The sequence below is a fragment of the Leishmania panamensis genome, assembly GCF_000755165.1.
Source record: "Leishmania panamensis strain MHOM/PA/94/PSC-1 chromosome 26 sequence".
Taxonomy (NCBI): Eukaryota; Euglenozoa; class Kinetoplastea; order Trypanosomatida; family Trypanosomatidae; genus Leishmania; species Leishmania panamensis.
Window position 1 is genome coordinate 538,529 of NC_025872.1, and position 24,320 is coordinate 562,848.

General features: G+C 56.5%; 6 protein-coding genes across 6 annotated transcripts, besides 2 other annotated features; all 6 read left to right on the forward strand.

Moving 5' to 3' along the window:
• Nucleotides 1-450: 450 nt before the first annotated feature.
• On the forward strand, nucleotides 451-1,116 carry LPMP_261510 (hypothetical protein; the record flags this gene model as incomplete). Its single annotated transcript, XM_010701669.1, has 1 exon — nucleotides 451-1,116. The coding sequence occupies one exon, from the start codon at nucleotides 451-453 to the stop codon at nucleotides 1,114-1,116; it is 666 nt and encodes a 221-aa protein (XP_010699971.1).
• Nucleotides 1,117-2,903: 1,787 nt separating this feature from the next.
• Nucleotides 2,904-4,097, forward strand: LPMP_261520 (glutathione S-transferase, putative; the record flags this gene model as incomplete). Its single annotated transcript, XM_010701670.1, has 1 exon — nucleotides 2,904-4,097. One exon carries the CDS (start codon nucleotides 2,904-2,906, stop codon nucleotides 4,095-4,097), a length of 1,194 nt encoding a protein of 397 aa, XP_010699972.1.
• A 936-nt stretch (nucleotides 4,098-5,033) lies between these two features.
• On the forward strand, nucleotides 5,034-7,448 carry LPMP_261530 (trifunctional enzyme alpha subunit, mitochondrial precursor-like protein; the record flags this gene model as incomplete). Its single annotated transcript, XM_010701671.1, has 1 exon — nucleotides 5,034-7,448. The coding sequence occupies one exon, from the start codon at nucleotides 5,034-5,036 to the stop codon at nucleotides 7,446-7,448; it is 2,415 nt and encodes an 804-aa protein (XP_010699973.1).
• A 1,976-nt stretch (nucleotides 7,449-9,424) lies between these two features.
• LPMP_261540 (hypothetical protein) lies at nucleotides 9,425-15,061 on the forward strand (the record flags this gene model as incomplete). The annotated part of the gene is made up of 1 exon (XM_010701672.1): nucleotides 9,425-15,061. One exon carries the CDS (start codon nucleotides 9,425-9,427, stop codon nucleotides 15,059-15,061), a length of 5,637 nt encoding a protein of 1,878 aa, XP_010699974.1.
• Nucleotides 15,062-16,759: 1,698 nt separating this feature from the next.
• Nucleotides 16,760-17,179: a repeat region.
• A 1,790-nt stretch (nucleotides 17,180-18,969) lies between these two features.
• On the forward strand, nucleotides 18,970-20,793 carry LPMP_261550 (thimet oligopeptidase, putative; the record flags this gene model as incomplete). The annotated part of the gene is made up of 1 exon (XM_010701673.1): nucleotides 18,970-20,793. The coding sequence occupies one exon, from the start codon at nucleotides 18,970-18,972 to the stop codon at nucleotides 20,791-20,793; it is 1,824 nt and encodes a 607-aa protein (XP_010699975.1).
• A 784-nt stretch (nucleotides 20,794-21,577) lies between these two features.
• Nucleotides 21,578-21,814: a repeat region.
• A 403-nt stretch (nucleotides 21,815-22,217) lies between these two features.
• Nucleotides 22,218-23,975, forward strand: LPMP_261560 (hypothetical protein; the record flags this gene model as incomplete). The annotated part of the gene is made up of 1 exon (XM_010701674.1): nucleotides 22,218-23,975. The coding sequence occupies one exon, from the start codon at nucleotides 22,218-22,220 to the stop codon at nucleotides 23,973-23,975; it is 1,758 nt and encodes a 585-aa protein (XP_010699976.1).
• Nucleotides 23,976-24,320: the final 345 nt, after the last annotated feature.

Sequence of the window (24,320 nt, forward strand, 5' to 3'; positions counted from 1 at the left end):
GCGTCTCGTCCTAGTGCCGTCCCGCAACGCACAAGTGCCTGTCGTACGGCAATCCTCCTTTCCTACATTTCTCGTGCTGTGAAGTACATCTTCACCTACGGACATGTAGTGCCGCTGTCCTGTCTTTCTCTATACATCCCCTCCTCCTCCGCTTTCGCTTCTTTGGCGTTCTCCTTCGACCTTTCGGCTGCTCATGATCTACGGCATGTGGACACACACGCTCCAGAACTCATACGCGAACAGGCACCGACTTGACTCCCATGCCAGCTGTGTTCTCTCGCGCGCGCTCGTTTCTCTCATCTTGGCCTTCGATCCGTGTGCACACGCATTCATTTCCCCTTCTGCTGTTCTTTTAAGCGTAATCGTCTCTGCCGTTTCCCACCACACACACACACACACTTTTGCTTTCTGGAAGTTTGAGCGGTCACACAGTCGTGTCAAAACAAAACGATGGACACGGCTGTCACCAATCTAAGCGCTCATGCGAAGCCTTGGGCACCGAATGGGCCAACCCAACAGCAACCACCGCTGCAGCACCCTCGTAGCAACAGCAACCAGTATAGCCAGGACAACGGCGTGAGTAGCGGGCACGGATCCGGCGTGCAGCGAGGCATGCGCGCGGGGGGGAATGCGAACAACGGATCCGTCAAGAACTTGGTGACCCCAGGGCAGCACCCCTACGAGTATGGGAATCTGAACGAGATGCTGCACACCATGCAGCAGCAACAGCCGCAGCAGCCGAAGCTGAGCTCGACGGCGGCAAAGCTCTTTGTAGGCCAGCTGCCGTTTGAGTGCACCGAGGAGCGGCTGCGCAACTTGTTCAGCGCGTACGGAAACGTTGAACACATTCACATCTTGCGCGACAACAGCAACCGCAGTCGCGGTGCCGCCTTCATCACCCTCTCCACTGTGCAGGAGGCCGACACAGCCATCTTTACTCTGCATAACCGCTATCGTATGCTTACGAACCGCGCCATTCAGGTCAGCTACGCCAAGAACAGCCCAAACATTTCCCCCTTCGGCACCCACAGCGCGGTGGAAGTACATCAGTCAAATCCAACGAACCCGCTTCCCGATGTAGCAGGCCTCGCCACGCAGATGTCCCGCCTGTTCTGATGTGGGGAAAGGTGAAAACAAAACACCTCTCCAACAGTGAGGGATAACGGTGAGCAATGAAGTTGAATAACGCAGCGCCCTCTGCACGTGCGAGGGTGTATTTCATGGTCGTTAAATCGACGTGGTAGCCAATCTACGTGTCGTGGTCACCGCCTTCACTCTCTCCCCCTATCGCTCTTGTTCGTGTTTCCCTCCCTGCGCAATCATGCTGCCTATTTGGACCCAGCGCTTGTGCAGTAGCACAGCGACGAAGAGATACACACACACACGCCTTCACCCTTACCTGCGCCAATGCAACCATATATATATATATATATATATATATATATGTGTAACACTTAAGCGAGCTGAGCATTGACGCATGGGTGCATGTGATGTGTACAGAAGGGAAAAAAGCGTGTCGATAGGCAAAGCAGAAGGAGAGGGGCGAAGGAAGTTGCTTGCACACATACAAGCACACGTCTCGCCGCCACAATCCCCCCTCAAGTCTCTCACTTTTGTCTTCTCTGCCTTCCTCTCTTCACCCTCACCCCTTGTGCCCTCCTCTACTCCTGTGGGGAGCGCACACACACACACACACAACCCATACTTTCCCTCTCCCTTCCCCAACCTCTCTCTCTCTCCGGGGTACGGCTGCTTACCTGATGGAAATGTGTGTCTATAACGGAGTAATTGGACGGTGTGTGTGGGGGGGGGGGGGGGGTGAGGGGGTGTTTGCGCTGTTGGTGTTGCTCATTTGCTTTGGCTGTAGAATCTGAAGTATCCCCCTTCCCCCTCTGTCTTTCTTTCTCTCGTTCTCTGCCCATGACTCCCCCCTCCCCCTCCTCGTCGTCTTTCCCTATTTGCTTCTTCTTGGGCTAATATGCTCCACCTGCCCGCCCCTCCAAAATATCAAACGTAGAGACACACACGCAGAGCCGGGGGTCTTACCCGCAAGGCCCTCTGAAAACACAAGCGAAACAAGAGAGAAGGGGAGAGATGCGCACGCTGCAAAGTGCAAGTAACAGCAAGAACAAGAACAACAGGGTTGTGGAGTGTCGTTGCATCGTGGCGTAGGGTGTGTGGGTGGATGGGTGCTCGAAGCCATTCCGCTTGTTCACTCTTGTGTGCGTCCACAGCACAGCACTCGTTTGTTGTGGTGGTTTGTTCTTTTCAGGCTGGCGTGCGCATAAGACGGGCATGTGTGTTGTGCCACAAGTCTGTGATACGCCGTGACAGACGCGCTCATCCATACGCCACGCTTTCTCTCTACAAACCCCCCCTTCTCCGCCTCCACACCATCATATGTGTCTTCCCCCCCCCCCCTCGACCTCTCTTCTCTACTCTTCTCCCCTCCTCATTTCGTTCCCTACGCGAGCGCGACACCGAAAAAAAAAAACGCGTGCACGGCAACGATATCGTGGAGCCGCCGCAGGCTATTACTGGTACCCGCAGCAGCAGCAGCAGCAGGCGCTGGTAAAACGCGAGAAACAATCAAACGAGGGACGAGGTTGTGCCGTGCAACACCAGCTGATTCAGTCGCTCACCACTTCTTGCGGTCCTTTTCTTAGACAGAAAGGGGCTCTTCTCTTTTCCTGTTCCTGTGGGTCTTTGAGTGGAACAGTCATCATACTAAACTGCGTACTGAGAGCGAGAGAGCGGGCGATCCTCAGATGGATACACATTCAGAGACTCTCGCTTCGATATCGCTGACACAACCGTGTGTGCGTACCTTGATAGTGTGGCGCTTTGTGTTCTCGTCTGGTCTTTGGTGTTCGTGCCCTTTGTCTTATTTTGCTTCCTCACATATGCGATTCCTGGCAAAGGTGGCGACCGCCTCTGCTTTCACACTTGGAGTAGGGGCGGCAGGCTTTCTGTACTGCCAGCGGGGCAGCGACCTAGGTGCTGCAGCGGGAACGAGCGAGTCGACGAAGGAGCTCACCGCGAAGGAGTTCAATAGACTGCAGCACGTGAAGCAGCTGAAGGAGGCACTGGCACCGTCACACTTGCCGTGGACTTTCCATGCACAGAAGGATCGGTACACGAACCTTCGCGAACTAACAACGCAGACTTCGTTGGAGCCTGTAGCCTCCTCTCCGCCTGGAGGACGAGCTTACACCGCCTCCTCGTCCGATGTGAAGCTCATCTTCTACCGTCTCCTCGGCTGCCCGTACTGTGCCAAGGTGGAGGCTGTGCTGCAGTACCACGATATCCCATATGAAGAGGTCGATGTTGACCCGCTAACCGGCAAAGGACTGCCAGACCGTCGCTATCAGCTGGCACCACAGCTGTACTTTGCTCCGTTGGCAGAGCGCAAGAGTAACAACACCGGGGCAGCAGCCACAGACTGCAATGGCGTGTATTTGGTGGACTCCGCAGAGATTGTGTCACAGCTCTCCGGACCGCTGAAGTACGCGGCGGACGTTGTCAACCCACACATCAGCGCCACCCGTGACTGGATCACGAATCACTTCCACGGTGCCTCTTTTGCCATCACGAACAACTCCTTCCGTGATGCCTACGCCACGTATACGTATGTGACGCCAAGCAACTACCAGAACTTCTTCTACCATGTTGCTGGCAGTGCCGCACTGTCGGTGCTTTCACGGTACAAGATCCGGCCAAGGCTTATTGCAGAGATGGAGTGTGCTGACGGCCCGTCCGCCGCCACGCAGACGGGCACCCGGTCGGGCATGGCCTCGAATGGTCTGTGGATGCTGTCGGAGGCTCCGCGCAAGGCGCTCGCGGAGACGATGCGCTTCGGCGCGGTGGAAGAGTGGCTGCAGGCCGAGCTGCAAACGTTCCTGCAGCGTCGCCCGAATGGCAAAGTATTTCACGGCGGCAGCAGCCCCGACCTGGCAGACGTGGAGATGTACGGGGTGACGCGCGTGGTAAACCAGCACCCACGGCTCGGTTCTGTGATGCGCGAGGGCGCCTTTGGCGAGTGGCAGACGGCAATGCAGGAGAAGCTGAGGTCACACACAGGATCGGTGTACGCCTAGAGGTGATGCGTATCTGTGTGCGTGGGTGTTTGTGTGTTTGGATAGTTGAATCGATTGCCGTGCGTAGGGGACTAGTGGTGGAAGATGCATAGCCTCGCCTCTTGTCTCTCTGACATGCTGAGCGTTCCCCGTCTCCTCCACTTGTGCGTTGTGACTCACACGCACATTTATTCCGCAGAAACTCCCTTTTCTTTTGCACCGTCGTATGTCGTTAATTCGAGCACATGATGGCACCGACGCAGTCACAGCCGCCCCCCCCCCCCTCTCATTAAAACTGCCGCGGTGCACATTCTGCGCCTGCCCACCCTCTCTCTCTTACTGTGGATACGACTGACTGTGTGCAGCAGCCAAATCCGCTCACCCGGCGCCTCTGCGCGCGTATTCGTTGGTGTGCGTGTTAGGGAAGTAGTGAGGGACCGAGAAATAAAGGAATGATGGATGGACTGGCACGCATACAGGACGCCCTCCTTTTCATCATCCAGAAGAAGGAGAGGAAGAGTGCCGGCACCACAGATGCCCTTCCTACGTACACGCAGCTGTGCACTGGCCTTTTGTGGCGATGGCGGCCACGTTTGGCTCGTCAGGGAAAGGGGGGGCGAACACGAGTAGAGTGATAGGTACCGTGAGCGGCGCGCCTCCTCTCTCTCTCTCCCCCTCTGCATTCATCTGCGCAGCGGCTCTTGTGCTCCAAGAGCACCACAAGCGAAAGACTCGTGTATCGGAGGCCTTTGCGAGCCACTTCTCCCCCAACTCGAAGGCATCGCATCTGTCTGCCTTTTGGGGTGTTCCTCTGAACTCTCTTTCTCCCCACACCCCGTAGCTCCTCTGTCCGTTCTCCCCCCACACCACACACACACACACACACACACGTGCATACATCTACATGCGCATCTAGTCCGACGTATACTCATCATACACCTACAGATACTTCTAAAAATGCGTCGCTTTTTTGTAGCCCGCCCCTTTCCGAGCGTCGCCCTCATTCGCCGTGCTTCAGCAAGCACGCAGGCAAGACCTGCAACCGCCACTGGTGTCACTGCGCCTGCAAAACCGACGGCAACCGCCTACGACTTCCCCAAAGATGTGCTGCACAATCGTCTGTGGCAGACGCACCAGGCAGGGCGACACATCAATGTGTACGTCGACTCGGGCCGCATTGCATGGATCGTCATGAATCGTGCCGAGTCGAGCGCCAACGCACTGGGCGAAGAGTTTGTGAAAGACATGAATGCGGCCCTAGACATTGTGGAGTCTCTCGTCGCGAACAATGAAGCCCAATTCACCATCCTGACAAGCGCCAAGTCGACGTTCTGCGTCGGAGCTGATATTGACCAGATGTACACCATAACGGACCCTACGGTGGCGGTGCAGGTGCCGACCCTTGGACACATGCTCTTCAACCGCATTGAGCAGGAGAAGTTCCCCATAGTCGCCGCTATCAACGGCCTCGCCCTCGGTGGCGGCTTTGAGCTATCGCTTGCATGCCATCAGCGGCTTATGGCCTCGACCGCGAAGGTGGGCTTCCCAGAGTGTCTACTTGGTCTTCTGCCAGGCGGTGGTGGCACAGTACGGACGCAACGGCTGTGCGGGCTTACCAAGACGGTGCAGTGGATCATGACCTCTAAGCAGATCAAGGCGCAGGAGGCCAAGTCGGCTGGCGCGTGTGACGCTGTCCTCCCTGCTGAAGACCGCTGGAATGGCGAGCACCGCTTCTTCGAGGGGGTGCGCAAGTGGGCTGGACAATACCTCTCCGACAAACCTGCCCTTTTGTCGAAGCGGAAGAGCATTTCGCTGATGGATCGCGTGCTTGAGCACACAACCTTCGGTCGCCGTAAGATCGCCGACGAGACCATCAAGATGCTGAACAAGAAGACAAAGGGCAAGTACATTGCGCAGTACAAGGCGCTGGAGTGCGTCATGTACTCCGCCACGCATAGCAATCAGCAGGGCTTTGACAAGGAATGCCGCGGCTTCGCTGAGCTCCTGTGCAGCCCAGAGGCGAAGAACCAGATGTCCCTGTACTTTCTGCAAGAAGGCATGAAAAAGAGCGCAGATAAGACGGGCGTTTCCAAGGACAAGGTGATGCAGGTGAACCGCGTCGGTGTCATTGGCGCCGGCGTGATGGGCTCTGGCATTGTCCACTACTTCGCCAAGAACAACATCCCGGTGGCGGTGAAGGACTTGAAGGAGGAGTCCGTGAAGCGGGGTATCAACAACGTCCGTGCCGAGTTTGAGCGGGCCGTGCGCCGCAAGCGCATGGTAACGGCAGAGCTAGAGAAGAAGATGGACCTTGTGACGGGCGGTACGACCAACGAGGTGTTTTGCGGCGTGGACGTCGTTGTCGAGGCCGCTGTGGAGGTGATGGATATAAAGAAGAAGGTAATTCAGCAGCTGGAGAATGAGGGTATCCTCAACTCCAAGAACCTCTTCGCCACGAACACGTCCTCGCTAAGCTTGACCGAGATGCAGACGGTGGCCAAGTGTCCGCAAAACATCGTCGGCATGCACTTTTTCAACCCCGTATCGAAGATGCCGCTTGTGGAGGTCATCAAGGGAAAGAGCACTTCGGCCGAGGCCGCTGCCGCCATCTTCAACCTCGCCCTCAGGACGGGCAAGATGCCAATCATCGTGAACGACGGCCCTGGATTTCTGGTGAACCGCATCCTTGGCGTATACATGGCCGAGGCCGGGCGACTGGCAGTGGATGAGCGGTGCCACCCATCGTGTGTGGATGAGGCTATCCTGGCCTTCGGCATGCCGATGGGGCCCTTCCGCCTTTTGGATGAGGTCGGCCTCGACGTCGCCTGTCACGTGGGGCCAGTGTTGACAAACGGCCTGAAGAGCGACCGCTTCGGCGTCAGCCCATCCATCTCCCTAATGGTGAAGGACGGCCACCTCGGCCGCAAGAACAACAAGGGGTTCTACAACTACACGGCAGATGGGAAGGAAACGGGACTGAACAACGCGGTCCTTAAGAAGTACCTCGGTGAGGAGCTGAGCGCCTCCATCTCGGAGACGGAGATCGTGGACCGCTGCGTCTTGCTCATGGTGAACGAAGCCACCCTCATCCTCGATGAGGCGATCGCGATGTCACCCGAGGACGTTGACACGGGGATGGTGTGGGGCACCGGCTTCCCGCCGTTTCGTGGCGGGTTGCTGCAGTACGCTGACCACCGCGGCATCGCCAACGTTGTCGCAGCGCTGGAGCAACTGCAAGGCAAGACGAAGAAGGACTACTTTGCCCCCACGGAGAGACTGAAGAAGATGGCCAGCAAGGGTATGTGCTTCTTCCCGAATCGCCCGTACGTGCCATACCAGGAGCGCCACGGATACCCTAAGGTGACGTTCTAGACGCCGTTCGATCATCGAGGAAGCGCAGCTCACAGAGCAACGCGTGTGTTTTTGGATGCGTTCTTAGGCTCCCACTTCAAACATGGTGCCCCTCTCCACGACCACCACCACCCTCGTGCCAGGAAGAGACCCCACAGCTGTCCCTGTAGGAGAGAAGATACACACTCACCCAAGTACCTTCGTTTGTGCCTATTCTATCATCTGTGCGTCCGTAGCGCACCACCACCCAACACGTGCGTCCACCTTCCCCCTCCCCCTTTTCCTTACCTTTTGCCTTTTCTGCCTCGGTCGCTCGCGCTGGCTCTCTCTCTCTCTTTGTGTGTGTGGCGACTCGCTTTTGCCATCATCTCTTGTGGAAACGACAGAATTCACACTGAAGAAGAAAAGTACGACGGTGTGGCGTGCTCACAATGTATGCGTTCAGATTACTCCCTCCCCCACCCACCCCACCCCTCTCTCTCTCTCACTCCCTTCCCTGTTGTTTCGCTGTTTCTTAGTTCGCCTTTTGGCGATGTAGGCCATCAGGCAGTGACAGCGGACAATGGCGCCCGGGTTAAGAGGAGGGGAGTGTGTGAAGAAGTGCTTCTCGCTAACGTCTGAATTTTTTGCATAGCGACTCTGTGTGGAGAAACAGTTAGTGCAGCGTGTTGGCAGTCCCTCCTCGATGTGCAAGCACAATAAAACAAGTGCAACGGGAGGAGAGGAAGAAGTCGATTCAAACAATATTTCTACCGCTGTTGTCTTCGTGGGGCTTTGTTTGTGTATTTGCTTTGCGTCTTCTCAATGCTCTTCTCTCTTTCTCTCGCTTCTCGGGAACGTGGACGTGCCCTGCGTGTGTGTGAGGGGGTGTGCCTGTGTCTTTGCGGCGAGTGCAGCCGCGAGGTTTTGGGTCGAAGAGCTTTGAGCTCTCCAAGCGCGTTGATATCGCTGATTCTACTCTGATTCACGTCTCTACTCTCTCCTGCGATGCCACCATTTCTCGTTGGCTGCCTTGTTTTCGCACGTACCGCTGTGTGGGGGAGGGGGACATAGTGGTTGGTGGTAAAGGGTGTACTCATGTTGCGCATATGGCAGTGCATTGTGGCAGGAATTGATGCTCGCAGTTGTCCTTTTATTTGGTGTGCGTGCGTGTGTGCCTCTTTCTTACTTCCCTGACGTCGACGGTTTCGTCCTTGTTGATTTGGCTGCTTTCTCTGTGACTCCCCATCCCCTCTCCGCACTCCTGCGTGTGTGTGTGTGTGTGGGTGGGTGGGTGGGGGTGGGGGAAATCCTTGTCGACGCTGCTCTTCAGCAGGAGACTCGCATGACTGCGATAGCAGCCCTTCTCTTGTGTGCATGTGTTCTCTCTACGTTTTTTCTTTCCTCTTCTGTTCTCGTTTTCGGTCTTCCCTCCCCCCTCCTCCTCCTCTGTGAGCGTGTCTTTCAGGTGTTAGCCGTTGAGCTGCCACCACGAGCATATTGTTTCACTACAGCCCCCGCACTGCCTCCCTCCGCCTCATTACAGCAGTCTGTGTATGCGTGTGAGAGGGAGAGAAGAGGGAACGATGGAACGCCAGGCCAAAGAAGGGTAGGCACTGGGAAGACACTCGGGGAAACCCAAAAAGAGAGAAGCGGGCTTCATTCGAGGGCGGTACCCCATCCTTGGACCGTCATTCAGAGGCGTCCCCTCTCTCCACCTGTGTCCTTCGCACGCACACACACACACATATAGTATATGGGGCTCTCTATGGCTATAGCACTCGGTCCATCTGCGCCATGGCAGCGCAATTCTCTTTTACTCCGCCGCTCCTCCTCCTTACACACACACACACACACACACACACCGTTAACCAACTCCATCTATTTTTTTTTTGTGTGTTCTTCTCATGCGCTTTCTTGCTTGACTCGCTGTCTCCCTGTGTGCATGTACGCGCCTGCATCTGGCTGGTGGGCTCCACCCCTACCTCCCCATTTCGTCTTGTATCGCGCAGCTCGTCATGCCTCCGAAACGTGCAAAATGGAAAGCGGTAGAAGCAGCGGCTGGTAAGTCTGCTTCGAGGAAGCGAGGCCGCAGTATGACTGCCGCCGCCAACGCACCTACTGCCGAGGAGCATATCGTTGAGGAGGCGCAGGCTTCCTCATCGCCCCCTTCTCAGTCCAGCTCCAATTCAAACTCGGTTGTGTCGATTCCCCCGCCACCTGCACTCATCGACGTCGATGCCGCACCATGTGAAGTACCGGTGGAGGGAAAGCTGCGACAAGCCACGCGTCAAACGACGCTGACGGGAGCGATACTCAACACAGCACCAGTGCCCTCTCGAGTCTCGACAAAGAAGTCGCGCTCTCGAGACGGCGTGGATGGACGGAAGAGAGGCGCAGTTGGTGGCGAGTTGAAGCCCGTTCCCGGCTCAGCACGGATATCCCTGAAGGGAGCCACTCCGTCGCTGCCATTGGAGGGGCCCGCTTCAGCAGCACTTCTAGAGGAAGCGCTGCTGACACACCTGCGTTCTGCGCTGGCTCGCAACTACATGCTGATGACGGGACGTACCATTGAACTGGCTGCACAACCGCATACAAGCAACATGATGGGTGTCTTGGGTGCCTTGGCCAAGACAACGGAGGTCGAAGAGACAGCGGCACCTGCCGACGACAACGCCGATGAGCCAGACAACGACGCCTCCAGCGCTAAATCGTTAGCGCTGGAGGCAAGCGGTGTCAACGATGTAGCCATGCGGGCTGTGCTTCCATGTGTTCAATACTTCATAATTAGCGAGTGTGCCCGCGTTGCCCGCGTGGTGCGCAGGGAAGGAGGCAAAGGGTACGGCGACGACCCAGCGACCCGAGCAGCTGAGCTGCTCGGCTTTCTTCTCTCCATGCTGGACAAGCATGACACGTTCTCCACCCTCCTTGCCTTAGCATGCCCATCCTGCCGCGTCGCAGGGGTGAGCTACTCGGCCTTCTCATGCTTGACGCAGTATATGGTGTTGTCGCAGCGCGCAAGCGCGGAAGAGATACCCCTGATGGACCAGAAAATCCTGATTGAGCGTCTGGGACTCCTCGATGGGTGTCGCAGCGCAACGGGTTGCCCGTTGGATGTGGTCGAGTGTTGTCCCTTTGGCGTGGCGCACGTCCACCTCTACCTCCTGATCCGCACCAGCCCGGGAGAGCGGGTCAACTCGCGTCTCGCAAAACTTCGGTGGCAGCACAAACCGTTTGAGCTGCTCTCCTTCCCTTCCCTCGCCAAGGCAGCAAAGGCGTTCGACACGGCCATGGACCGATATATGGCGGATCGCACACGCGATTTGATACGGCACCAGCGCATTGCCCCAAACTCAGCCGGCGGCTGGGCACCGTTGACAGGTAAACAGGCAAAGTCACCGCAGTTCACTGCAGCACAACGTGCACTTCTAAAGCCCAAGGCTGGTTGTCTGACGTGGGCGGAAGAGCTTCTCCGCGCGATCCTTCCAGAGACCGCCACACAACCGTGGCACCGTAATTCGGAAGACCTTCAGTCACGCATTCGGCGCTTCTACGCGTACACGTGCGCGGATGTCAATCACGGCGGCTATTTCTCCGCGACACTGGAGCCAGCGTCTGCTCTGTGGTTCTCTCCGTCCAGCATGGGGTCGTTCATGAGCACGACCAGCTTGGTACAGGCAAGGCTTCTGTTTTCTCAGATGAAGGTGTGTCAACATGTGGCCGAGGCAGTGCAGCACGGTGGCCGCTGCTCCTGCCACAGCCACCACAACGCTGCTGCTGCAGCAGTACTGTTTGTGGAGGCGCACGGCCCGTACATGGCGGCGCGGCGCCACTGCTGTGATGAGTCGTACCTCCTCGTGGGCAATGATACGGTGAATCTGAGTAGAACAACCGACGCTGCGGTCGACGTAGATGCGGTCGAAGAGAAGGCAACAACGCCTGGGGCGGCCGCCGCGGGTGGCTGTCAAGAAGCCGCATCCTTCTACGCTGCAGGCTCCTTTGTCAGATTCCAGGCAACGCTGGGGGTGACAGGGTCGATGAACGCAGCGCAGATAGTGGACTGCGTGGCGCGAGTGGCGACAGAGTCAGCAGAGGCTCTGCCAGTTTCGCAGGTGCCTCGACAGTACATTCAAGCGGAGCTGAAGCGGCATCAGCTGGAGAGTGTGCAATTGATGTGGAACAAGGAGTGTGGAGGATATCGCGAGCACGTGTCAGTCCCGCTCTACCACATCGACACTGGCGCTGTACTGGCAGCACGCCACGTCGGCGTCATGTACTACTGCGCAGCAACAAACGAGACCATCGTTGCACGCAGCAGTGGCAATTCTGTGGCAGCAGGACGGGAGGCGGAGGCAGATGTAGATGCGTGGAATGTGGCGGGTGTGCGTGTCCGCGGCGGCTTGCTATGCGATGACGTAGGACTCGGCAAGACGCTGTCGATACTAACGCTGTGCGCTTACGATAGGGCAATGCGCGAGGCCAGCAGCAGCGACACAAAAGAGGCTAAGGCTTTGGGGAGTGAGATGGCATCAGTCGCGCGAAGGTTTTGGCAGGTGTCAGTGAAGCCAGCAGCGATGCGCCACTGCATCCTGGGGTTCAGTCCAGAGGTGCTCCACTGGGCATTTGGCAACTTCCGCTCCGGGATCGTGCCCCACCCAACTATGCCGACGCGACTACCGCACACAACACTGGTTGTGGTGCCGCTGTCGATCGCGACACAGTGGATCGGGGAGATTCACAAGTTCTACCCAACCGCGTCCTACATTCTCTTCTACGGCGCCAAGCGGGCGCAATACACGGCAGACGACATGCAGCGCGCCGACTTTGTCATCACAACATACGAGACACTGTCGACGCATCTGCGCCAGGAAGCAAGCGGGCTGGAGTTTTGGATGACACGCGCGGCCGATGAAACCGATGATGCCGTGTGTGCGAAGGCTGCATCGCATGGCTGGTCAAACTTGATGCCGTCGGAGCTCCTTGCAGCCGTGCAGCAGTACGCCAGCGACGTGGTGTGGCCAGCAGCAAGCGGTATGAGGGAAGCTGGCGGTACCGGCATAAGACTAGAGATGATGCAGAGTAGCGACTGCGCAGCGGTGCCACCATTGCAACTTGGCCAGGGCGAGACCCGTAGCAGCCGCAGGGTCAGTGGCCATGACCGCGCTCAACGAGGTGGCGGGGCGAAGCTACAGCTACCCTCCCCCGCAGCCGCCATCACCACCACCGCCGTTTCGGGTACGTGGACGCTTGAGTTTGACGCTGTCCATGGTATGCCGGCGTTTCGTTGCCCCGCCTTCTCCCTCTCCGTATCTTTTGACGATTCAGTGGTGGACACGGCCCTGAGGTCCGTCTATCGCCACACGTGTCTGCCAGACACCGGTGCCGTCAGCGACGCGTTTCTCGACCACACGTGGGAGCTGCTCAAGGGCTACAGTGCGGCAACAGCTGCCGCGCCCGCGACGCAGGTCGAAATCACGCAGTGCCGACTCTTCGATGGTCAAGGCACACATTGCGCTACGTCAGCCTTCCTGGCGCTCCTGTTCCACGCTGCAGAGATGTACACGCTCCCCGACCCCACACGCCGCGAGCTGGTGCGCCACGTGCTGCTTCCACCGCTGTGGAGGGTACTGGTGGGGTACTGGGCCAACATGAAAGCACACTACGCCGATGTGGCCGTGGCCGAGGCGACGGGGCGTCCCGCGCTGCGCATCACCGACCTGCTCTTCCGCCGTGTTGTGCTGGACGAGTCACAGAAGTGTGGCGCCGCGAGTCTATTCCACCTGCTGAGTGGCGAACGCTGCTGGGCCGTGACAGGCACCCCGATCAACAACAACAAGACGGAGTCGCTAGGGCTTGCGTTGCGCTTTCTCGGGCTGCACAGCGCGGCGCGGCTGCTCAGTCGGCCCCCACTCCGCCACGTATACTTGACCCATGCCTATCTAAACACCCACAACGTGTCGGCGTACTACACAGCTGGCCACTTTCTAAGCCACTCAGTGAATCGGGGCCTGCGCTCCCTGTGGGTGCGTCGCCACTCCGATGCCCTGCCGGGGTCGGTGGAGGACGAAGTTGCATTTTGTGTGTGCGCCCAGTGCCTGCAGCGCGACCTCTACGGTACCTCCGAGGCAAGTCTAGCGAACATCCCCTCTGAATACCGGCTATGGTCGCCTCCGCGCGACCTCCAAGTTGGCTTGCCGTGCCTGCCAAGCAGTCTTTTCGAAGTCCTTGCCCTCACCATGGTGCGGCATGAGCGCAATCAAGATGTGCGCCGCGAACTTCAGCTGACCCCTGCGCACTATCAAGTTCATTATGCAGCTCTGACCGTGGACGAGATGCACCTGTACGACCGCGTTGCGCTCGTTATTATGAGCGTTGCGGCGCGCCTGCATCGCCAAGGTGTCCTGTCATCACGCATGGGATACGCCATGCAGTGGGTGCAGGAGCTGTGTCGGCTATGCCTGCACCCATCACGAGTGGGCAACGACGACTTACTACGTGGAGACATTGAGGCGCACGTGTTGCGAGGCGTCCGGCTCATGAGCGACGATCGCGTCTGTGGCATCAATATTAGTGAGGTGTTGGCGGACTCCTTTGTTGCGGCAACGCCGCAGGAGGCGTTGGAATGGGTCACGTCGATGGCAGCAGCGCGCAAGCCCGGTCTCCTCAGAAACTCAAGTATCCCAGAGGAAACGGCGACAACGCTGGCGGAGATCGCGCAGGTGCCGCCGCTGCTACCGCAGTGCGGCATTTGCATGGACAACATGGCAGCGCCGACCCTGCTGAAGTGCCTTCACATGTTTTGCAAGGAGTGTGTACTTGGCGTGATTGACGCGAGCCGCAGTGTGATGGGCAACGTGAACGCGAAGTGCCCCTACTGCCGCGATCGGAAGTCGATGATGGAGGAAAAACGTGTCGTGATGGTTGACACAACAGTACCAATGAAAGTGGTGGCGGAGACGAGACACAATGACAAAAGCAGCACAACGGCAGCGGCGCACTCAGGCGACGAGGACGTGAACGTGGTGCTGGCGCGCATCGGCGACGGCAGCCGTGTGCGCGCTTTTTTGGAAGTGGTGGAGGAGATCTGGCGCACGCAGCCGGATGATGGTGTGCTGGTGTTCTCCAAGTACCCCGCGTTTCTGCAACTGGCGTACGATGCGGTGGCAGCGCGGGGCTACGCGCCGCACATGGTGTGTGGCGCCTCGTCACTGGCACAGCGGCAACGGGCGATGCGTGCGATGCAGTCAAGCAGTGGTGACTCGGCACTGTCGCAGCGTCGTATTTTGTTTGTCACGTCGCGCAGCGCAAACGCCGGCCTCAACTTGACCTTCGCTAACCATGTCGTCTTCCTTGAACCCAACCTCAATCCCGCCATAGAACATCAGGCTGTCGGACGCGTACACCGCTTTGGTCAGCTAAAGCAGGTCATTGTGCACCACATCTTTGCACCTCACACCATCGAGGAGGTCATCTACCGACGGTCTGTTCGGCTGCGCGAACAAGCGGCGCAGGGGCAGCAAAGCCCAACTTCAGCAACGCCTGGCACGGGCACAAGGGATTCTGATGCGCTGCAGAGGCGCACGCAGTTCGGCCGCATTGCACCAGCAGAGGTATTGCTACTGCTCGAGTATCCTGTGTCTCCGCAGACTGCGTAGTCGGCGGAGGGTGCATTCATATGTTCTTGACTCTGTAGTGTCGTTGCTCTACCTGCTTCTCCTTGGAACTCAGCTGAGTTGAGCCTAACCGGACCCATCACCTCAAGCTATTTATAGCTTTCTTCTTAAGCAATGGATATGTTGCCTAAAGCTTCGATTCTGCTGTGGTCTTCGTTTTGCAGTACTATCCCCCTCCCCTCCCCCCAGTAGTGCATTCATACGCCATTCCTTCTCGCCCTCTTCTGACCTCCCCCATCCCACACTCGCCACACGAGAAGCCACCCGCCTCCCGTTCGTCTCTCGTTTGCTGACACGTATCACACCCATACACAGGCACACACACAAAAAGAACACGCAGCCTTCGAAGTCACCAGCCTCACTATTGCGCTTCTCTACAAAATATGGGTTCGCGCACTTCACGCACGCTCTCCAGTGACAGCATCAGTCCAGCTGGTGCTCCTGCAAACGCCGCGTCCTTGCTCTGCTGTTCAACAGCGTCCGATGTGACAAGCAAGCGCGGTGAGCAGGCTGAACTTACTGACCTGCGGAGGCAAGCGCAGCGCACTCATGAAGCAGACGAAGAGAATTTCCTTCCGTGCCTGTCCGCTGCCAGGCGTGCGCAACAAAGCAATGGCAAGTACTACAGCAATGCACGCAAGCGCCAGCTGAATCAATACAAAACTTCGAGGGACTGCCAGAGTGACCGCGTCGTAGCGCCAGTGCAGCAGCCAAACCTGAGACAACCCCAAAAAGATGCGTCCGAAGCCTCGGCATCTTCTGTGCGCACGATGGCGCACCAGCCGCCACTCCGCCGCCGCAGCGTCGACCACCACAACATGCCGCTGGATCATGAGCAAAGATCGAGACCAGGCACGAGGGCACAGCGTCGCCTCAAGTGTTGGACCGACAGCCCCTACACGGGACAGGGCAGTGGCCGCCCTCAACGCGCCTCCCCCGACTACCTTCCGTTCCTAGCTATCAACACGCCGCTCGCTTCACAAGGCGACGGCGGCGGCGGCGCTGGATTTTTCATTGGGTAATCCGCCACGGGCCACAGCTTGGCCGGCCCTCACCCCCGCTGCACCTTGGCACTGCAGTCGCATTCGCTGAAATATTCGGCGCAGCCAAATCATCTGCGTCAGCTTTTTGTTTGCGTTCGCCTGTTCGTTGCCAGGGCCGTCTCGGGTTCCCTCTGCCCCGGCCGCCCCCCCCCCCAGCACGGCCGGCGGCGCAACCCGCTGACCCCGGGCCTAGGTGCCCGCGCCCCCACCAGGGCCGCCTGGCCGACCCCCCGCCCCCCCCCCCACCGAACACGTTCACCCCAGGTCATCTTTTTCCCCACCGGGATGCCCCCTTTCACATGCTTTCGAAGAAGCACAACAGACTTTCCTACAGATAAATGTCGCCATCGGCTAATATGGCCCCCCTCGAAGGAACTACGGATCACCAGCCGCTTGGCCTGTCCACGTTCGGGGGCCAACTACCCCTGCGCACGCATCCAGGGAACTACTGCGACTTTGTGGAAAACAATTAAACATGTCACCTCGTATGGTGGTGCTTCATTTTGTTCGAGTCTGTAAAACCTGTGATTCACCCAAGATGCGCCGCGATCACGGAACTTTGATAAATCAGCGTCCTTTGCTCAAGTCTTGGCACCACTCATAACTTTTTCGTTCTTCCCATAACTCAGCTTTTCCAATGGCGCTGGCCACCTCAGCGCGTGGCATTCAGCGTCCTGCGCTCCCACCCTGCGGCGTGAGGAAGCCAGGCAGCAGCCCACCCCCATCCCTGCCAATGCCGCGCCACCTCTGGCGGTGACAGGGCCAAGCACCTGTGGTGCTGGGAGGTCAGGTAAACTCACCCCTACTGCTGTCGGTGGTCAGGTCGCGCGTGGCGTTGCGTCGGCGCGATCTGCGACAGTGAGCACGTTTGCGTCATTCACATGATGAGGGGAGAGTGGATGTGGTTTGGGGCAGGGAGGCGTGCTGAGATGACTGGGTCGGCGCACTGCAGTAGTGCATGGATCTGCGGCTGCTTCGCGCCAGCCGCTGGGCGTATGACAGACCAGGTCGAGTGGTGCTTGGCTCATGTTCTATAGGATAACGGTTACGGTGAAAAATAAAGCGTCCTTATTTGGCTCCATTTTCTTTTTTTTTTTTTGAATGCGGACACTGACGCGTTTTTTTGTGCATATTTGACAACTTTTTTCTTTGCGCCGCCCTCGTACTTTCAACTTATTGGGTTGGATTTTGCAAACCGTAGCTGTGGAGCTTTGACAGCATAAAGGCAGTGAAGAGTTTCAGGTGTAAGGGAGTCGGTGAAAGGGTAAAGAATTTCTGACGCCGGGAAGAAATGGCAGGCACGACAGTAAAGTAGCCATGTGCAGGGCTCTGCTTCTTTCTGAATCCATTTCAAGCGAGGTGGCTACTACTACTACTACTATTAGTGTTAATGGTGATTGTTGACCTACTTTGGGGGCCTTCCGTACACTTATTTAACAGAATGGCTTTTTGTTTACCTCTGTTGCTTGACTACCTGGGTTAATGCCGGTGTCCTGACCCGAAATGTATTCGCTTAGATGACTGTGGTTATCTTTTGATTATATATCTGCACACGCACATGTTGACCTTTATTACTGTTATCAAAGGGAAAACATCATCGCCGTGTGGTGGCAAGGCGCCTTGATCGTCAGCTATTCATTTTTTTAAGAGCAATTTTTGCTTGTTAAACGTACTAGCATTTACTTTTTCGTTTTTCCATCATCCTTCGTACCTTTACTGAATGCTTAAGCCAACTCTTCAGGGTGGGCAAATGTGTTATGCTTTCTTACGCCATCTCCCCTATAGCTTTTTTGTCTGTTTTTTTGTGACTGATTGTGTGTAATGGAAAGCTGGAAGCTCATTGTCGCCGTTTGTCGTCGCTGTTTCTTCAGCTAGAAGGGCGATACGGTTAGTACATCCAACGCTGAGATACTATTTGTTTCTTTTTTTCGCGTTCTTCCCGGAAAGGGCACATGTAGCGACTTTTTGCTTCTTTCATCTCACCAAGTCGACCAGGCTTACCATGCGCGTGAACTATGGTAGACACTGGCTTTGTTGATACGAGGTTCTGGTACTCATTGTATACCAGACTTAGCGTCGCTTTTGGCGAACGCGTTCAAAAGTTGTCTACGGTCAACCTTGCTTATCTCATCCGTTCCTGTTGGGGAAAGGGTTGTCAATAGATTTGTGTGCATATATAGAAGCAATATCCAGTGGCGAAACCCACTTTGTTTTGGGGGGCATGCTTTAAATGCTGCCCATTTAATCAACTGCACTGTATCTACGTGCTAGGCTTCAGCACCACTCAACCATCAGAAAGATCAACGATAAGAAGAAACGTGACTATCCCTTTGCCCTTCGCGACCCCCAAGTAGCAAAGAAAAACCTGCTATAGTGGAGTGTCTGCTTGATGCTTCAGTAATGTCTTTACTCGGAGACGAAGTTGGCCGCCTCTTTTTTTTCTTTACGCTAGCACTTGGTGTAGTTTTTTCTACTCTACCCTGCACAGTACTTTTCGTTATCTATTTTTTTTTTTCTTCTTCCTCCTTTTTCCTCTACAAAGCTGCCTTTTCTCTCTCTACGATAACGATCCACACTATTTCACTCTAAATACCTTCTTCACTTCTCTCCGAGATGGCCTGTACTCCTATCTTTGCGAACATTTCAGCAGTCGAAAAATGTGCCGCTCTGTTTCCTAAGACGGTCGCAGCATGCGAAGACCTGGTCAAAGCAGCGACGCATCGCGCAGAGCAGTCGCTGAGCAAAATCTACAGCATCACTGCTGCTGACCGAACCTTCAGCAATACTGCTAGGCCTGTGGACATTGCAGCAGCGGAACTGGATGTGTCGGCCAGTCTTCTATCCGTTATGGCAAGTGTGTCGCCGAGCAAGGAGGTGCGCGACGAGGCAAACAAGTGTGTCGTTGAGCTCGAGACTTTCGCCATCGATAACTTTGAATCGAACCGGAAGCTGTACTCAGCGCTGAAGGAAGTGTGTGCCGCGCCGGCGTATAAAGCTGAGTATGCGAACGGGAAGGCGCCACGTGAGTGCACGTACTGGATGGAGGAGCAGCTTGCCGACTACCGCCGCAAGGGAATGGAGCTGCCGGAGGAAGAGTTCCAGAAGGTTGTGCAGCTGCAGAAGGAACTCACGTCACTTTGCACGGTGTTTCAACAGAACATCAGCGAGGACAAGACGGAGGTGTATTTCTCGATGGATGCACTAAAGGGTGTACCGGAGAGCGTTCTGTCGGGACTCCCGCGCACAGAGGCTGGTGAGTGCACGCTAAAGATGGACTACCCAACTTACCACGCCGTGATGAAGAACTGCGAGGTGGCGTCAACGCGCCAGGTAATGGCGCGCGCCTTCACAAATCGCGCGTACCCTGCGAACGACAAGGTGCTGAGAGACATCATCGAAAAGCGCCACCAGCTCGCAGTCATCCTCGGCTACCCGTCCTTCGCGCATCTGTACATCTCGGACAAGATGGCGAAGACGCCGGAAACGGCGCAGGTGTTTGTGGACGAGCTGATTCCGAAGGTGCAGAAGAAGTGGGCGGCCGAGGCGGAGCTGCTCAAGAAGCACCTGCACCCCAGTTGCTCGCTATCGCCAGCAGGCGAAGTCCAGGCGTACGACGTCCCCTTTATGATCAACCAAATCAAGAAGACGTTGCTGAATGTGAGCGAAACGGAAATCCAGGAGTACTTCCCGATGGACGCGACGGTGAAAGCGCTATTCGATATCTACCAGTCCTTCTTCGACGTGACGTTCCTGCAGGTGGACAACGGGTCAGAGCTTTGGCACAGCGACACAAAGACGCTGGAGGTAAAGGACAACAAAAGCGGCTGCGTGCTGGGCTATATCATCCTTGATCTGTTCCCTCGCGAAGGCAAGTACTCACACGCGTGCTGCCACTCGGTGGTGCCACCTGTGCTGCTCAACGAAGGCGGAAGCGACTTCTCTCCAGCACTGGCCGTTGTCATCGCGAACTTCCCAGCAGCCACGGCCGAGCGCCCGGCGCTGTTTCTGCACGACGACGTCGAGACCTTCTTCCATGAGTTTGGCCACGCCATTCATTCCCTGATGGGGAGGACACGTATGGCCACCTTTGCAGGCACGCACGTGAAGCGTGACTTCGTAGAACTTCCCTCCCAGATGCTCGAGGAGTGGCTGTGGGAACCGGAGATTCTGCAGAACATCACGAGTCATTACAAGACGAAGGAGGCGCTGCCACGTGCGTTGATTGACGCCAAGGTAGCATCGAAGAACGCGTTCAGTGGACGGGACACGCTGCGGCAGCTGCAGTTTGCGACGTATTCGTTGCAAATTTTTGGACTGCCGTTCTCGACGCAGCCGCACGACGACCTCAACACTACGCAGCTCTTCTACGACATAGAGCCACGTGTGATGCCCGGTCTGAGCTACGAGCATAACACGCATTTCGAGAGCGCGTTCGGCCACCTGACAGGCTACGCTGCCGGCTACTACGGGTACATGTGGTCGAAGGTGTTTGCCTTAGACTTATTCGAGTACATTCGCTCACGAAACGGACTCCTCGACCCAAAGATGGGCCGGCACTACATAAACTGCATCATCGGCGTCGGCGGCAGCCAGGACCCGAACGACATGCTCACCAAGTTTCTCGGTCGCGAGCCGAACAATGAGGCATTCCTGCGCAACATTGGTGTCTAAGTGACAGAGATGGGAAGATGGCACGGTATTTGCTGAGCAAGCAAGACGGCAGGTACACAGGAACACGGATGAGGCCTCTCTCTCATGCCTTGTAGCTCAGCTTCTCTCCGCCACTCTACGGACAGGGCACATTTTCTTCAATACACCCACGCACGCACACGTGTAGGGATATATACATATTTATATGCTGTCCGCCACTGTCCTTTTCTGTTCGTATGTAATTATTACAGTGGTCCTACCCTGTGTATACAGTTTCTGTGGATGGGTGACTCGGCTGACTGTGTTGTGCGTCCCTGATGGGGTATCTAGCTTCCCTCTTGGGTCTTCATCCTATTGATGCATGGTGTCCAAGTGCTCGAGCTCATCCAGCGCACAGACACACTAACTTTCAAACGCACACATGCACGCATACACGGTGCTCGTGGCGCTCGTTACCGCCCTCTTCACGCTAAGATTGTTTTGTTTTCTTCAGCGTATTTTTATGCCCTTGGCTATGTTCCTTTAGGTTCTTATCATTGATAATAACATGTAGTACTTTCCGTGGAATGCGCTTACAGGGGACCAAGCAGAATATGCGTGCTAAATGAATTTTGGTTCCAGCTGCTGCGTAACGTTCAACTTTGCGCTTTGTGCTCAACGGATACCACCACCCAAGACTGCGCGCAAGCACTTCACATTGGCCACGCGGTTTGTATATGCTCCGCAAAGAAAGTGTGAGCAACGAAGGTGGGCTGAGTAACACCGAAGAAAGCCATATTATTCGCTCTTCTTGGATGCCGATGTACTTCCTAATGACGCTGGCCACGTCTGGCGGTGACAGGGCCAAGCACCTGTGGTGCTGGGAGGTCAGGGAAACTCATCCCTACTGCTGTCGGTGGTCAGGTCGCGCGTGGCGTTGCGTCAGCGCGATCTGCGACAGTGAGCACGTTTGCGTCATTCACATGATGAGGGGAGAGTGGATGTGGTTTGGGGCAGGGAGGCGTGCTGAGATGACTGGGTCGGCGCACTGCAGTAGTGCATGGATCTTCGGCTGCTTGGCTCGTGTTGTATGAGAGAGCGGAGGCGTTAAATGACGCGAAAAGGGGAAACACTCTTCATGCAGTCCGTCTGTGTCATTTCTTTCTGGCACCGTTGCCACACCAGGTCCTCCCTCCTCTTCCCCCTCCCGATGCGCCTGCTTTCGCCCTTTTTTTCTCCGCAGTCATCCATTTCACGCCCATCTCGTCTTCTGTTCTCTACAGTGCCGTCCTAATCGGCTGCCTATTCTTTGGGCCGCTGAACACGCAATAATGGGAACGTGAAGGAGGAGAGCACACGCTGCTGCTGGCGCACACACTCACACGCATCGCAGCATTGAAAGTGACCCAAAGGGTTTGAATTTTGTAGTCACAAAGACACACCCACGTGTGCAGTTACCGTCGATCATGGAGTTCTCGTCCTCTTCCTCCTCCGACGCGGAGCTAGAAGAGGAGCTGCATCGGAACTTCCACCGTGAGCAAAGAGAGCAACGTGGTATTGTCCGCGCATCCTCATCGCCCAACAGCTACCAAACTATGAGCTTCCCGATGCCTGATGGTCGATCAATCGAGGTTCGGAAAGGCTCCATCTACATTCCCTTGCGTGACATGTACGTTCACGTGCTGCAGGCGCGCCGGTGCCCAGAGCGGTGGTTTGGTGACGGACGTGTGCCCCTTCGGCGACGCCGCCCACTACCGGCAGATGTGGTAGTGTTACAACGGGTAACGGAGGCAGCAGCAGCTGGCCGAGGTGGCAGTACTCGTCCGCTCGTCAGCGTGACGCTGAGGGAGGCGACTGATAACGACTTTTTCATTTTCAAGGAGGTTCGACCACGAAAGGCTGAAGGGGATGCTGGCGAAGTCGCCGCCCCTATTATCAGGATCGCTCCTTTTACGCCACAGAAACGCCAGAACAGCTGGCACGATCCTCTTACTGACACGCGCTTTCAACGCGTGACGTTCCTATCCCGTTGGCATTTCTCTATGGCCTATCCGCGATTGCTGAGAGAGTATCGGTACGACACGTGGGACACCATCGAGCTTTCCCCTCCACTTCACGTGGAAGACGTGTGCTGCTACGATGATTTGCTGGGCATCTTATGGTGCCTAAGTGGGCGGGATGGGCGTCTGTGCTACTTGCGATACGACGACAACGCTGTCACCACTACTCGCAGCACCGCTCTCACGTCGGTCTGCGTTACCACGGTCGATGTGACCACTGCGCAGCGGTGTGTCGGAATATACTGTAAGCATGAAGGGTCTCCGTCGTACGACGCAGCCGGTGGTGATTACCAGGAAGCAAACAGCTGCGTGTGCTGCCTGCTCGTGGTCACCGCCTCCCACGCTCTGTGCGTACGTCTCGTGTACACCTGGGGTAATAAGTTTACAGTAGACCACGTGTTGTCGACACTGAAGGTGGTATCGGTTCTCTCCAAGCCCTTGCAACTGGCAAATGTGACGTGCTGCTGCCCCGGGAACGCGGAAAAGCCGCCTGGTGTACCGCTGTCCTCCAGCACCAACGACACGTCCTTTTGCGTTGGTGCTGGGCGAAGTGTGTTTGCGTTCATCTGGCGGAATGGTCAGTGGCGCAGAGTGCGCCTCGCCTCGTTTGTGGCGACCGACGTAACTGCCTTGACTCTCCACGCCGCGTTTGGTCATTCCTCGCTGCCTGTTGCTGTCGTCGCTGGCATGCGCAACGGAACGATTCAAGTCGTTACCGCAGAGGGGCGGCTGCACAACAAGGTCATCTTCGACCCCACACCTCGACACTGTGGGTCTGATATTACCTCCATGTATGCAGTACCAGGTCTTGCCTACGGAGTCGTCTCTGTCGCTCGCGATGGCGGGGCGAAGCTCTGGGATCTGCGTCGCCTCGGGTCTGACAAAAACCCTGTGTGCACCTTGCTCACCTCGCGCCTCGGCGGTGGTCAGTCAGGAGTGGGTAGTACTGCCATGGCCGGCCATCTTCTGGCTGTCTCCTCCGTCTCCACAGGGCTTGTGTGCGTGGACGCTCAAACGGGTACTCAACTGCTGCACACAACGAAAAAGCTGTCCCCAGCAACCCGGATTGCATTTGGGTCTCTCAGCAATGTCGACGACAACGATGGCTTTGAGCTCTACACCTTCAGTCCACACTACACACAGCGCTTTCACCTTCACCTGTAAGAGAGAGAAAGAGAGAGAGCATGGCCGTGTATGTGTGTGTGTGAGGGAGAGTAGGGTGACGGCGACAGCGCAGACATGGTTTGTGATGGCTTGTGTCATTCTCTTTGGTGCTCCCACTGCTACTACCTACGAGGGGGAGCTACGTGTGCTCAAAGGTCCTCTTCCATCAAGTGCACATTCATGCACCGAAAACAAAAACGAAAAACTACACACACAGTGAGGAGGGGGGGAGAGGGGGGGGGGCGAGAGAGAGAGACGAGCGCGACGTGCGAGAGAGCGACGACGACGTACGCGAGTACACGACGACGTACGGACGTCGACGACGAAGGACGAGTACGTAGACGT